General features: G+C 41.1%; 1 protein-coding gene across 6 annotated transcripts in view; it reads right to left on the bottom strand.

Moving 5' to 3' along the window:
* The window catches only part of DOCK8 (dedicator of cytokinesis 8), a 259,998-nt gene that overhangs the window by 174,864 nt on the left and 68,884 nt on the right, over positions 1-16,250 (bottom strand). For all 6 annotated transcript variants that reach the window (XM_077249094.1, XM_077249095.1, XM_077249096.1 and 3 more), the window contains 5 exons: positions 10,775-10,924; positions 9,247-9,327; positions 5,518-5,677; positions 5,279-5,403; positions 542-629 (listed from right to left, as the gene is read on the bottom strand). In XM_077249094.1, the coding sequence (XP_077105209.1) occupies positions 542-629; positions 5,279-5,403; positions 5,518-5,677; positions 9,247-9,327; positions 10,775-10,924 (604 nt within the window). The remainder of the gene's footprint in view (positions 1-541; positions 630-5,278; positions 5,404-5,517; positions 5,678-9,246; positions 9,328-10,774; positions 10,925-16,250) is intronic.

The following is a 16,250-nucleotide window of genomic DNA, read 5'->3' as shown; positions in this document are numbered from 1 at the left end:
TACAAAAAGGATTCACAATACAGTGGACATGGAAATATTTCAGCAATATTGTACCTCTGTTTGCCTCTGATTTCAAATAGAGGCTATTTTATATTTACATACATGGAATATGTGAAAAATTAAAAAGTGTGGCATATTCCAAATCTTTAAATATTACTTCTAGGGGAGAATATGGTGATTCAAAGATGTACAATATGGCAGCACATGTGCTATGTGACTGTAATACATCTAGTTTGACAGTATACCAGCATAAAGCTGCAAAAAGTACAGTTTAAATAAAAAAAAGTTAAAAAAGAATGTATTATATTGTAATAAATTCCAGCTATGCCTCATAACTTGGTCCTTATTTTTAGACCCACCCCTGACCACCTACTGTATATATGAAGTGATGCTACGCTATCATTCTGTGTCATTTATTCTTCTCCCCATCGGTAACAAAGGCTTGTATTGAAGCATTATAAGCAAACCAAAAAACAATAGGAATACTGTTCCTTAGTCAGTACAAAGTTCACCACCTCACACATGGCACTACTGCCCTCACCTGGTATACATTTTGCCCGCTTTTGCAACGATCTTTTATAATCAGTTAAGTACTTGAATAAGTCTTCATCACTTAGTTTGTCTCCTTCCTAGTAAAAAAAAAAGAAGACACAGACATCAAATGTAGTACACTGTATGTGTATACATATATGCAAGTCATAAAGTCAATACAGACATGGCCGAAAGTGTTGGCACCCTTGAAATTGTTCCAGAAAATGAAGTACTTCTCCCGCAAAATTATTACATTTACACGTTTTGTTATACACATGTTTATTTCCTTTGTTTGAATTGGAACAACACAACAGAAAAAAAAGCAAATTGGACATAATTTCACACAAAACCCCAAAAATGGGCCGGAGAAAATTGTTGGCACCGTCAACTTAATATTTGGTTGCACACACTTTGGAATAAATATCTGCAATCAATCGCTACTTATAACCATCAACAAGCTTCTTACACCTCGAACCTGGAATTTAGGACCACTCTTCTTTTGCAAACTGCTCCAGGTCTCTCATATTTGAAGGGTGCCTTCTCCCATCAGCAATTCTACAACTCATTGCTGCCACCTCAGAAATCTCCAGCGCTTTGTTTCCATCCATTTCTGGATAGAAGAAAACTGACCAGAACTGTCACTCAAAGAAGTGCCCACCCACCCAGCAACCAGGAAGTGTAGAGACTGCAAAACTGTGAGCTGCTCAAGAGACAACACAAGAATACCATTTTAACAGAGTAGAAGTTAAATGGATTTTCCTCATTCAACTTTCTGTACAAAATCCTTGTCGCCATATTAAAAATATAACTAGCTTTTACTTACCCTCCAAAGGTCCAGCGCTGCACCACTACTGCTGATTGTTTACAGGCTACAGCAGTGACGTTACATCAACAGCACTGCATCCAGTAGCAGCAGGCCACGTGGCCGCTATGGTGCCTGTGGGTCAGGGGGGCATGTAGCGCAGTATACTGTAAGGAGAACTATGGGGAATGCAGTATGATGTGTGGAGGACTATGTGGAGTGCAATATACTGTATGAAGGACTATGGAGAGTGCAGTATAGTGTATGAAGGACTATGGAGAGCTATGTCAAATCCATTACACAATATAAAGTGCTATGTGGGGTGTCATAATATTTGGAGGGGTATGTGAAAGCCTTTATACTTTATGAAGGGCTATGTGGGGGCGATTATATAGTATGCAAGCAGTTATACGGTGTGAAGATTTGTGTGGGGTCCATTATTTTGTGTTAAGGGCTGTGTGTGGGTGATAATACTGTTTGGAGGAAGAGTGCGGGCCATTATACATGGGCAGCAAGGTGACTCAGTGGTTAGCACTGCAGCCTTGCAGCGCTGGGGTCCTGGTTTCAAATCCCACCAAGGACAAGGACTGCAAGGAGTTTGTATGTTCTCCCCGTGTTTGCGTGGGTTTCCTCCAGGTACTCCAGTTTCCTCCCACATTTCAAAGACATACTGATAGGGAATTTAGATTGTGAGCCCCAACGAGGACAGCGATGATAATGTGTGCAAACTGTAAAGCGCTGCGGAATATGTTAGCGCTATATAAAAATAAAAGATTATTATTATACAGTGTTATAGTTGTGTTGGGGTCACTATACTTTGCTGGGGGAGTTAAGATGGGGTACTTTAGGGTCATCATACTGTGCATGTGGATGGTACTGTGAGGGTATCTTACAGTGTTTTTGGGGCACTTTTGTTGGCATCACACTTTATGGGTGAAATAAAAGTAGAATCTAGGGCTTCAGTAGAAGAAAATTATTTTCTAAATGTTGCAAAGTTGTGAGATGTGCTCTTGTTTGAACCCGATAAATATTTTTTTTGGAGAGGGGGAAATTAAAACTTCTGCTATGGGGTCCCATGATCTCTATGACTGTATCCCATCACTATCTTGTACTATCTACATTAGTGAACCTACTGAGCCAAGTGATTGTCTGCAGCGCTGTGTCACCATTGTTGCCTATAAATAACTGGAGAAGTGAAACAGAAACAGCCCTGAACCTGTGAGATATGAGTAGCATCCAATTTTATTATTTTTAATTCAAGAGTGGGGATTTTTTTTACAGAAAGTTGAAAGTACATGCAAAATTGCCATGATGATGAAAGTCTAATGCGCCACTCACATGAGCTATTAGTGCAATATAAATAAGGTAGTGTATGTTTAAAGATGGTGCCTGCATACTTTGCTTCAGCTGCATAGAGACGTCACCAGCCAGCACTAATACCGGTATCTGTGGGCACTCTAATTATGGGATCAGTGATACAACTGAAGGAATACAGGGTTGGTAAACGCTAATATCACCTGATGAGGGGGAACAAAATGTATGTCAGGGTCTATTTTGCATGGGAGGAATATGTGTTATTACCAAATTTATGCAGTGATTAATATGTTCTTTCATAGATTTCAGACATTTTTTAGTGCTCGAGATTAATCCATATGAAGCACTTACTAGGGCATTGTTGTGTATCTAACCATAGAGGCCTATAGAAGATAAAAGATATATGATCTGAGTAGCAGCTAGCAATCTGAAGATCGACTGAAGCATTTATATTTTACGTACATATACCTTAAGGATGAACATAGTAACTGATAGTCAATATTTTCACTGCAAAGTTCTTTTGTGTATGGCTATGAATTTATATTACCCCACTGGTGGTGAAAGAGGATATCTGGGACTTTAGAAAAAAAGGCATATAGTTCCTAACAGAGGCAGCTACCTGTCTGTTGTACCCAGCACCGGTCATTGACTGCTCCTGCCAGAGATTCAGCTGCTCCCTGTCAACAGAGCAGCAGTTTCTCTTCCTGTTGACAGGGCGAGACTACTGGTGTCATGTTGATTGACAGCCGGCTTCCCCCAATTAGGCAACTGGAGCTGACTGCCAATCAACATGACACAAAAAGTCCGCCCTGTCAACAGGAAAATAAACTATGTGCAAAAAGAAAAAAAAGAGCATGAACCGCACATCCCAAAATCATACGTTGATCTAAAGCCGCTAGGCAAAAATTTAAATACTGAACATGAGGTTTTCAGTTTAACATTCTGATCAGACTGTATGAAGCCCACTGCCCCTTCACGGCAAACCTCGTAGTGGGTCCTAAAACTCACCTTCCTCCAGCTCTTCAGTGAGAGCCAAAATGGGCTAGACCCCTTACTTTGCAGTCTCCTGCTAATTAAAATCACCTGAGCCAAATGGGAGGAGTGCTGATCCAAAAAAAGAGACAAGTACATGCTATGTGCAAAAAGAAAAAAAAGAGCATGAACCGCACATCCCAAAATCATACGTTGATCTAAAGCCGCTAGGCAAAAATTTAAATACTGAACATGAATTAGCAGGAGACTGCAAAGTAAGGGGTCTAGCCCATTTTGGCTCTCACTGAAGAGCTGGAGGAAGGTGAGTTTAAATGCTCCCTTCATTTTGGTGCTGGTGCTGTGTGGCGGCCATTGTTGCTGTGGCTTTGTGCTGGTGGGGCGGCACGGTCTGGGGTCTTGGGGACTCAGTCTCGCAGCATGGGTGCTGTGGGGCAACAGGCCGTCCGCCCTGCTGGTGCATGGCCGCTGCGGCGGTGGTCGCCGCACGGCTCCGCTCCGTTAGGGCGTTAGGACCCACTACGAGGTTTGCCGTGAAGGGGCAGTGGGCTTCATACAGTCTGATCAGAATGTTAAACTGAAAACCTCATGTTCAGTATTTAAATTTTTGCCTAGCGGCTTTAGATCAAGGTATGATTTTGGGATGTGCGGTTCATGCTCTTTTTTTTCTTTTTGCACATAGCAGGAAAATAAACTGCTGCTCTGTTGACTTAGAGGAGCTGAATCTCTGACAGAAGCAGTCAATGACCGGCGATGGGTACAACAGACAGGTAGTTGCCTCTTTTTTTCTAAAGTCCTAGATATCGTCTTTAAGTATATCCTCCCTAGTCTGTTTTTTCATTACAATTTTTGTTGTAATAGTCTTTTGTTTTGGGTACTAATTTTGTTGGGTTAATTTGATAGGTGGCAAATACCATACGCCACTTAAAGAAACTAAATGTTAATAAAACATGCCCAACGTGTAGAAACTTGGTTATCGAATAATCTTTTAGAGGGAGTCATGTTATAAGGTCCCCATACATATTAAATGGCAGTTCGACCCAGCATTCCGTGTTCTGACGAGTAAGATGAGATGTCTTTCATCGGCTTATCTTCGGAAGAACAAAGCAATTGGCAATTCGAAATTGGACGTTCCCATTCGTCTTCTCCCCCGAGAATCAGTCGGCCACAGCCCCTATACGCATATAGATACTGGCAGGTGCGTCCGACATTAGTTTCATATGTATGGGGGTTTATCTGAGAAGGGTTAAGGACAAGACTCTATGTGCAGTATAACTTAGGTTTCAATGAGATGCAAAAGGCTGAAGCAGATTCTTGGATTTTTTTGTCTCAACTGCAGGAAGTGAGTTGCTGGAAGAGCATTATTAAATAAACATGCACGCTTGCTCGGTCTGAGAGTACATTTATGGTTCAGGAAAAGTATCTGAAGTGTTTTTGTGTAGATTAACAATGTATCAAAAGCAAATATTCATTTAATTATAGATGTGCTGTAACTTACAGCAATAGATAATAACATATAATTACCAGTCAAAGAACATTTGTGCTGTTACTTACGGAAACTGATAGTGTGATATGATATCTACAAAATATGTGACATATCAGACCATAGGTAGAGGTATATGCAAGAAATATATCTTTCACCTGCTTAAAGAAAGTGATTTGTGTAATTGTTGTGGGCTTGAATGGTGATGTTGAGCCTTCGTCTATTGAGCTCCCTCTCCTTGACGGCCCCAGTGAGGATCTCCGGTCAACATTGGTCATCTTACCTGTATTAGTAGAAGAAGATATAGAAGGTTCATTTAGACATTTTAAGTACAGATATGCACATATGACTGCTGTTTTCTTGTTTTAACAAGATATAGTAGAAAGTATGGGCATACCATTTCCATTTTCTGATTCTGGGGATTCTTTTTCCAGAGTCATAACATTAATACAACTTTGGAGGCTAATTGGTATCCAAGCAAATGGCATACGGTATCTTCCTAAACGTTGACAAAAGTTTTCTGCTTGAGATTTAAGTTTTTCTATTTTTTCTTTTGACTGCATAAAAAAAAAATACATGTCAATAAATATACACAAAATTGAAGTGGCATATACTTTAGTTGTAGAAAAGTCATATTCATTGGTAAAGGAAAGGGCTTCTTGGTTACAATGTTGCTGTTATTAGTACAGACTATCTTTCGATTACAGGGAATCTATTACAACAAATACGTATTATTTAATTCACTTTAACATGATATATAGTTGGCACCCTTGAAATGGTTTCAGAAAATGAAGCACTTCTCCCAGAAAATTATTGTAATTACACATGTTTTGTTATACATGTTTATTTCTTTGTGTGTATAGGAACAAGAGGAAAAAAAGACTTTGAAAAAACGGCAAATTGGACATAATTTTACACAAAACCCCCAAAATGGGCAGGACAAAATTGTTGGCGCCTTTACAAAATTGTGGGGAAACAACTTTGATACAAGCATATGATGCTCGATCAAACTCACCTGTGGCATGTAACAGGTGTGGGCAATACAAAATCTCACCTGGAACCAGAGAAAAAGGGGTGAAGTTGACTCAATCTTTGCATTGTGTGTCTGTGTGCGCCACACTAAGGGTATGTGCACACATCAGGATTTCTTGCAGAAATTTCCTGAAGAAAACCGGAAATTTTCTGCAAGAAATCCACATTTTTTTTTTGCGTTTTTTCCCCGTTTTTTTTTTAGCATTTTGCAAGCGTAATTAGCTTGCAGAATGCTAAAGTTGACAGGTTGATTGACAGGTTGGTCACACTTGTCAAACATAATGTTTGACAAGTGTGACCAACTTTTTACTATAGATGCAGCCTATGCAGCATCAATAGTAAAAGATAGAATGTTTAAAAATAATAAAAAAAATGGTTATACTCACCTGCAGACAGCAGATCTCATCAGCGGCTTCCATTCCTATAGATGGTGTGTGTGTGTAGGACCTTCGACGACGTCGTGGTCACGTGACCGCGACGTCATCGCGGTCATGTGACCGCGACGTCATCGCAGGTCCTTCACACACACCAGCTATAGGAACGGAAGCAGCAGCGTGCACCTGAGAGGCGGGAAGACTCCGGGGGCCATCGAAGGTGAGTATATGACTATTTTTTATTTTAATTCATTTTTTTTTTACCAATTATATGGTGCCCAGTCCGTGGAGGAGAGTCTGGGTACCAACCGCACATGATCTGCTTACTTCCCGCATGGTGGGCATAGCCCCATGCGGAAAGTAAGCAGATCAATGCTTTCCTAGGTGTGCGGAATCCCTGCAATTCCGCAAATTTAATGAACATGTTGCTTTTTTTCCGCGATGCGATTTTTTCATGGAAAAAATGCAACATTTGCACAAGAAATGCGGAAAACACTGAAAATAATGGGAGGCATATGTAAGCTTTTTTTTCGCTTTTTTATCACGTTTTTATAGCGACAAAACGCGAAAAATACTGAACGTGTGCACATGGCCTAAGAATGGAGAACAGAAAGAAGAGAACTGCCTGAGGACTTGAGAACCAACATTGTTAAACAATATCAACAATCTCAAGGTTACAAGTCCATCTCCAGAGATCTCGATGTTACTTTGTCCACAGTGCGCAACATAATCAAGAAGTTTACAACCCATGGCACTGTAGCTAATCTCCCTGGTCGTGGACAGCAGAGAAAATTGATGAAAGGTAGCAAAGCAGGATAGTCCGGATGGTGGATAAGCAGCCCCAATCACGTTTCAAAGAAATTCAATCAGTCCTGCAGGCTCCGGGTGCAACATTGTCAGTGCAAACTATATGTCGACGTAATGAAATTAAACACTATGGCATGAGACCCAGCAGGACCCCACTTCTAACACAGAGGCATAAAAAAGGTAGATTGAAGTTTGCCAAAATGTACGTGAGAAAGCCAAAATCCTCCAGGGAAAGTGTCTTCTGGAAAGATGAGACCAAAATAGAGCTTTTGGAAAAGCACATCATTCTGTTTACCGAAAACAAAATGAGGCCTACAAAGAAAAGAACACATTGCCTACAGTCAAATATGGTGGAAGTGCAAAGATGTTTTGGGGTTGTTTTACTGCCTTTGGCACTTGGTGTCTTGACTGTGTGCAAGCTTTCATGAAATCTGAAGATTACCAAAGGATTTTGTGTCGCAATGTAGTGGCAAGTGTCAGAAAGTGGGCTTCGTGTCCTAGGTCATGGGTTTTTCAGCAGGACAATGATCCCAAATATACTTCAAGAAGCGCCCAGAAATGGATGGAAACAGAGTGCTGGAGAGTCCTAAATTGGCCAGCAATGAGTCCAGATCTAAATCCCATTGAACACCTTTGAAGAGATGTTAAAACTGCTGTTGGGAGAAGTTGTAAAAGAAGATTGGTCCAAAATTCCAGTTGAAAGGTGCAAGAAGTTTGTTAGTTATAGGAAGCAATTTATTGCAGTTATTTATTTATTTCAAAGGGTGTCTGGCTCATTTTTGGAGTTTTGTGAGAAAATACTTCGATTTTTTGTTCTCTGATTTTTTGGTGCTCTTTCAATGCATACAAAAAAATAAACATGTGCAATTGCAATAATTTTCTGGGAGAAATACTTCATTTTCTGGAACAATTTCAAGAATACCCACACTTTCGGCCATGACATATACATATCTGACAGTTGTTGGAAGGGCTAACTTTGATTATGTACATCCCAATTACGACGTGTGAGTGTGGGAAGCAGAGTCCCCCTTTACAGAAGCATCTGAAGCATGTGGGTCGCGAGCGAGTGGTGTTTGTGACAAATTGGTAGTGGTGGGAGTGCTGATTCTAACACACATATATATATATATATATATATATATATATATATATATATATACAGACAAATGCATATATATGTTCATTAACAATAATAATCATCATCATATTTTATACTTGCTGGTGCTTTTTTTATTTTCTTGTGACAATAGTGAAATTCTAATTTTCAGACTAGCCACTAGAACAATCACAAATAGCTGATTCTTTCTGTTTTCTGTAACTCATTTGTCACTTTTGCTGTATAGATTGGGTAAGAATGATTAGCGGAAGCTCATTATCACAGAAGGAAGCTAAAATGCAACTCTATTAATGGTGACTTAAAGGGGCTGATTTCATCTCATAATTGCTCTTTTATGGCCTCATTCTCACTGGCCAACAAAACTTTACTACAGTACAGTACAAGCACATCCCTTGCATACTCAGTGTGCTGTGCTGATGATAATGATAATTTAACAGCATGTATAAATGATCCATTTAACCAAGGAGCAACATAGTTATTTTTTTGGCTGACCGGTGGCATGCTACCACGGGACGATGATCACGAATGAGCATCCTTATGAACGCTTGTTTGCTGATCGGTCCTTGCTGTACACAAAGATAAGGTGCTGTATGTATCTCCCATATCACTCTGTGGTCTCTAGGGAAGTTCTGGGCTTAATAATGTCCTGGAGATGGTCATAATTTATAACTGTCTACATAGACCATACAGGAAGGCAGTGTGGGCCTCCAAGGATACATATTCACACATTTTGATATGTGAGCTATTCCCTTTCAGTTATTAACAAGGCTACATTTATCATCAATGTATAAGATACCTTTCCACCATCAGAATCTTTTAACCCCATGTATGGCTCAGCACAGTCAGAGATTTCTCCCTGTTGAAGAACTTTCTCAATCTGTAAGACATATCAGAATGAATCAAATAAAGATCATCGTAAGCCGTCACATCTGATATAAAGTACATTTGCACCAAATGCCAAAACTTACAACGGTTTCTCCAATTTCAGCATTTAAAGGTTACTCATTGTACAATTTTTACCAATTACTTGTAATTTTAAAGATCTCGCCTAGAAATTCTTCAATAACGACCTTCACTCTTTCCTTCCAGTGTATGTCCTGGGCATGTTAGGGGCACACTGGAGCACAGCTCATTAGAAGGTAGAACTCTGCAAGTCAGGAACCTGCGAGGAGAAAATCTACGAGGCTGCTGCAGCCAATCACTGTTCTCAGCGGTGATGTCTACATGTACAGCATGAAAACATCAAGGCCACTAATTAGTCATAGTGGTCACATGGATGTATAATATGTGATCAGGGGCTACTGCTGCTGCTGGAACAGGCTGTGGTGGGGTGGGAGGGAGTTGGTAATTAAATAGGCTTGTAATATTACTTAATCAAACAAAGTTGCTGTCAACAGATCTGCTAATTATTCACTGTGCTGCACTACAGTCTTTTCACTGCTTCAGTGCACAAGGAGTTAATCTGGAAGGGAAGCAACTGATTCCCTGCAAACTTAATTGATTGTGCATGGAGCAGATGAAAGATCAGTGTCAAAGGACCACTATGGTTTTTGACCTGATCTGTGTGAATGTGGCCCTGGAGTATATAGTATGTCTAAGGGCGCACTCAGATGGCCATAGAATTCAGAGCGAGATCGGAATGGATTGCATGGACTGGCCGGCGGCTATCCCTACCTGAGCATGACAGCTGTCACCTTCTGGTAGGTAAGGCCTTTATCCTCATTAATATTTTATCTACTTTGTAATCTGCTACAAGTGTGATGATCCCAGCAATCCTTACACCCCATAGGCAGGGATGATACAGGAGTATGGGCCATTCACATTCGCTAAGTGCAGCGTTGTTTGGCTCCATTGCAGGCATTATTTTATTTTGAGCTACTGTAAATTTTACTATATGTACGAATCAGCTCATGAGGAAAATCGCATATTGGCCACAATTGGTCCATGTGCTTCCCATGTGTAGTTTGCCATGCCCACGGACAGCATAGAGGCAAAAACACTTGATGGAACCAGCTCTTACCCTGCAATTCTGTTCATTAACACATACAATTCACACCATGTAATTATTAATATATTATTCAGGCTGGGCAAACATTGCGGCAGGGTAGTAGTGTGCACTATGGCCAAGAACCATATGGCCATACCCACTCATGGTATACTGTAAAATGGCATAGATCTGATGCAAGCACACGACAAACACTTTTTTGTGCATCACTTGTACTCACTGCAAATATCGAACGCCACCATCTGTGAAGCTTCCAGTCCTCCACAATTGATTCCCAAGCAGATATTGTAGGAGCTCATCCTATATAACTGATGCTCACCTTAACTACTAGGAAGATATCTGGGGAGGGATAGGTAATGCAGAACACTGCACTTCTCGCTTGGCTTGAAGGGGCCACAGAGGGTGTATGACTTCGTAGATTCTGTTTCAATGCTTCTGAGTTCAAATCACAATGAAAATTCTCTGAAATCTAGGGAGAAAAATACAGCATGTGTTTAACTTCATCATAGTCCTAAAATAACACCGAAAATAATTCCTGGAGACAAATAAATATAATTTACAATAAAGAAGTGATTGTAACAAGAAAGCTGGAAGCAACCAAACTCAGCTATTTACTAAATAACTGTGACAAAAGAATTGGAACACCCACAAATTAGGACACCCATAACTAACACCTGCAGTATATTTTCTGACATCCATTCTAAGAACATAGGCATAAACATGGAGTTGGTCCCCACTTTGCATCTATAACAGTTTCCACTCTTTTGGGAAGACTTTCTACAAGTGTTTGGAGTGTGCAATCATTGAGTCGGCAAAGCGTTGGCGACTGTCACACACTGTGCGCCTCAGCAGTTGGTGACCCTGCTTTGTATGGTTATGTGGTCCAGCTCTGTGGCCGAGATGCTGTGATCCCTAGATGCTCTCACTTTTCAATAATACTACTCACAATTGATCATGAAATATATATGAAGGAAGAAATTTCATAAACTGATGTGTTGCAACAGTGATGATACCTATTAGGCCGGGGTCACACTTGCGAGTTCAATGCGAGAAACTCACACGAGTCTCTCGCATCAAGTCCCAGCACTGCCGCCGGCACTTCGGACCGGAGGTGGGGCTGCATGTATTTCTATGCAGCCGCATGCTCCCGTCCCGAGTGCCGGCGGCAGTGCCAGGTATTGATGCGAGTTTCTCGCATTGAACTCGCAAGTGTAACCCCGACCTTAGGACTACACTAAAATTCAATGAGCTCTTTGGAACAACCATTTTTTTTTACAAATGTTTATAAAGGAAGATTATATGATGAGGGGCTGGATTTTATACACATGTGGCAACGAGACTGAATTAAAAATTGTCTATGTCGGAACATGGTCTGATCATACCACATCTCCTGAGCAGGGGAGGATGCAAAAGAGAGGATACAGACAGGACAGCATGGGATCACAGCTGATTCATTCTGTGAGGTAAAACATGTTTTACCTCACAGAAGGCAGCAGCTGCAATCCCAGGCTATCCTGTCTGCATCCTCTCTTTTGCATCCTCCCCTGCCCAGGAGATGTGGTATGATCAGACCATGTTTCTGCACAGTCAGACACAGCCATTACACAGTACACAGCAGGGGCACATTTATAAGATTACTAGCTGTACTACCCGGCTTCGCCCGGGTTAATGACTGCTGTTAGCAAAATAGAATGTGTTAACAAAAATTTATTCTGCACACAAAAACCACAAAACAAATAGATAGAAATGTAATTATTAAAAGGCAAAAACTAAGCAAATAGAAGCATTTCACAACATATATTAGCTTTGTTATACTGAGAATGTCTTTGTTGCCTATATTAACCAATCAGAGCTCAGGTTAATTAACTGTAGCAAAATAGAAGCTGAGCTGTGATTGGTTGCTATTGGCAGCCTGATAAATCCCCAGCCAACAGGAAGCCCTCCCCCCTGGCAGTATATATTAGCTCACACATACACATAATAGACAGGTCATGTGACTGACAGCTGCCGTATTTCCTATATGGTACATTTGTTGCTCTTGTAGTTTGCTTATTAATCAGATTTTTATTTTTGAAGGACAATACCAGACTTGTGTGTGTTTTAGGGCGAGTTTTATGTGTCAAGTTGTGTGTGTTGAGTTGCGTGTGGCGACATGCATGTAGCGACTTTTGTGAGATGAGTTTTGTGTGGCGACATGCGTGTAGCAACATTTTGTGTGTTGAGTTGCATGTGACAGGTTAGTGTAGCAAGTTGTGTGCAGCAAGATTTGTGCATGGCGAGTTTTGCGCGTGGCGAGTTTTATGTGTGGTGCATTTTGAGTATGTGCAAGTTTTGTGTGAGGCAACTTTTGCATGTGGTGCAACTTTTGTACATGTGGCAATTTTTCTGTGTGTGCAAGTTTTGCATGAGGTGAGTTTTCCATGAGGTGAGTTTTGCACGTGTGGCGAGTTTTGCGTGAGCCTAGTTTTGCATATGGCGAGTTTTGCATGTAGCGAGTTTTGAGTGGTGACTTTTGTGTTTCGACTTTTATGTGGCGAGGTTGGTGTGTGTGTGTGGTGAAATGTGTGCTGAGGGTGGTATATGTGTTCAAGCACGTGGTAGTGTGTGGCGCATTTTGTGTTTGTGTTCATATCCCCGTGTGTGGTGAGTATCCCATGTCGGGGCCCCACCTTAGCAACTGTACGGTATATACTCTTTGTCGCCATCGCTCTCATTCTTTAAGTCCTCATTGTTCACATCTGGCAGCTGTCAATTTTCCTCCAACACTTTTCCCTTCACTTTTTCCCCATTATGTAGATAGGAGCAAAATTGTTTGGTGAATTGGAACGCGCGGGGTTAAAATTTCACCTCACAACATAGCCTATGACGCTCTCGGGGTCCAGACGTGTGACTGTGCAAAATTTTGTGGCTGTAGCTGCGACGGTACAGATGCCAATCCCGGACATACACACATACATACATACACACATTCAGCTTTATATATTAGATATACCTGTATGTAATCTCCTGTATATAGTATATACCTGTGTGTCATCTCACCTATATATAGTATATATCTGTGTGTCATCTCCTGTATATAGTATATACCTGTATGTCATCTCCTCCTATACATAGCATATACCTGTGTCATCTCCTCCTGTATATACTATATACCTGTAGGTAATCTGCTCCTGTATATAGTATATACCTGTGTGTCATCTCCTCCTGTATATAGTATATACCTGTATGTCATCTCCTCCTGTATGTAGTATGTACCTGTATGTCATCTCCTCCTCTATATAGTATATACCTGTGTGTCATCTCTCCTGTATATAGTATATATCTGTGTGTCATCTCCTCCTGTATATAGTATATACCTGTGTGTCATCTCCCCTGTAAATAGTATATACCTGTGTGTCATCTCCTGTATATAGTATATAGCTGTATGCCATCTCCTCCTGTATTAGCCCTCGTTCACACGTTATTTGGTCAGTATTTTTACCTCAGTATTTGTAAGCTAAAATGGCAGCCTGATAAATCCCCAGCCAACAGTAAGCCCACCCCCTGGCAGTATATATTAGCTCACACATACACATAATAGACTGGTCATGTGACTGACAGCTGCCGGATTCCTATATGGTACATTTGTTGCTCTTGTAGTTTGTCTGCTTATTAATCAGATTTTTATTTTTGAAGGATACCAGACTTGTGTGTGTTTTAGGGCGAGTTTCGTGTGTCAAGTTGTGTGTGTTGAGTTGCGTGTGGCGACATGCATGTAGGGACTTTTGTGAGATGAGTTTTGTGTGGCGACATGCGTGTAGCAACTTTTTGTGTGTCGAGTTGCATGTGACAGGTTAGTGTAGCAAGTTGTGTGCAGCAAGTTTTGCGCATGGCGAGTTTTGCGCGTGGCGAGTTTTATGTGTGGTGCCTTTTGAGTATGTGCAAGTTTTGTGTGAGGCAACTTTTGCATGTGTTGCAACTTTTGTGCATGTGGCAATTTTTCTGCGTGTGGCAATTTTTCTGCGTGTGCAAGTTTTGCGTGTGGCGAGTTTTGCACGTGTGGCGAGTTTTGCATGTGGAGAGTTTTGCGCGTGGCGAGTTTTGAGCGGCGACTTTTGTGTTTCTACTTTTATGTGGCGAGGTTGGTGTATGTGTGGTGAAATGTGCACTGAGGGTGGTATATGTGTTCGAGCACGTGGTAGTGTGTGGCGCATTTTGTGTGTGTGTTCATATCCCCGTGGTGGTGTGATTATCCCATGTTGGGGCCCCACCTTAGCAACTGTACAGTATATACTCTTTGGTGCCATCGCTGTCATTCTTTAAGTCCCCCTTGTTCACATCTGGCAGCTGTTAATTTGCCTCCAACACTTTTCCTTTCATTTTTTCCCCATTATGTAGATAGGGGCAAAATTGTTTGGTGACTTGGAAAGCGCGGGGTTAAAATTTCACCTCACAATATAGCTTTGACGCTCTCAGGGTCCAGACGTGTGACTGTGCAAAATTTTGTGCCTGTAGCTGCGACGCCTCCAACACTTTTCCTTTCACTTTTTCCCCATTATGTAGATAGGGGCAAAATTGTTTGGTGAATTGGAAAGCGCGGGGTTAAAATTTCACCTCACAACATAGCCTATGACGCTCTCGGGGTCCAGACGTGTGACTGTGCAAAATTTTGTGGCTGTAGCTGCTACGGTTCAGATGCCAATCCCGGACATACATACATACATACATACATACACACACACACACATTCAGCTTTATATATTAGATTTCAGCACAGGAAGATTTTTTTATTCCAAGATCTACAGTATTAATGTACTTTGTACATTGTAGACAAAACTTTTAGAAAAAGGGGCCAAATAGGTTTCTCCATGTAGTGAGTGCATAAACCTTCTATTGAAGCCCTGTACAAGCCCCTGCCGGTAGCCACTCTTAACTGCAGTACTACCAACCTTTTTTACTGACACTCACGCTTTTCCAATGTTGCCAGAGGTCCACAACCATATATTATACAAATGATGCATTCAGGGTCCACTCATACAGAAGTTATACCAAGTTGACCCCAACATGTGAATACACCCTCACAATATATTCCCATGTTGCAGTCAAAACATACAATACTAGATTATCTTGACAACCACAAAATCACAGCAAAATATCTTGGTTTTGCTGCAACTTGAAAACCACTGGATTTTCCCGCACTTCTGAGGTACTAGACGTAACAATTCTTATTTTGATCGCATTGCGTAAAAAAGCCCCCAGTCTACTTGAGTGCCCTGCATTTTAGGGTGGTGTTTCCAGCACCAGATTTATAAAAAAAATAAAGTCTGATCTCTGAGACCCTCGCCTGTTGGTTGAAAGTGGATCCAGTGATCACCATTTGACGATTTCCAGCAGCTGCACTCGCCATACACTTTAAAGGTATGGTTGTCGTGTTTGCATGGTCCATTATCATTGAAATCTATAGAACCTAAAGAAACAATCAAGCAAGCAGCCCTCTCTATAAGCAATTACGGTAAGTCATCTAGTGGATATGCCATAAGTGCCTAAGATGGAAATATCCCTTTAAATGAATACATACTATGTGTAAAATGCGTTGTTGCACATTATATTATGACAAGTATTGCTTTTTGTATATGATATAAATCAGATAACTTGCATAATGCAGGTGTCACGATTTCTCCTGAGTGTCTGGATGAGGTGAGTGACAATTCTGCCGTCCTATCTAGGAATGGGGTGTGCTGAGCTGTTGGTATGGTGATGGACAGCTCAGCCATCCAATCAGATGCTGGAGCATGCTGAACTGTCAGGCTATGTGC

Source organism: Ranitomeya variabilis, chromosome 1 (assembly GCF_051348905.1).
Source record: "Ranitomeya variabilis isolate aRanVar5 chromosome 1, aRanVar5.hap1, whole genome shotgun sequence".
In the NCBI taxonomy this organism is placed as follows: Eukaryota; Metazoa; Chordata; class Amphibia; order Anura; family Dendrobatidae; genus Ranitomeya; species Ranitomeya variabilis.
This window is presented reverse-complemented; position numbering and strand designations above follow the sequence as displayed.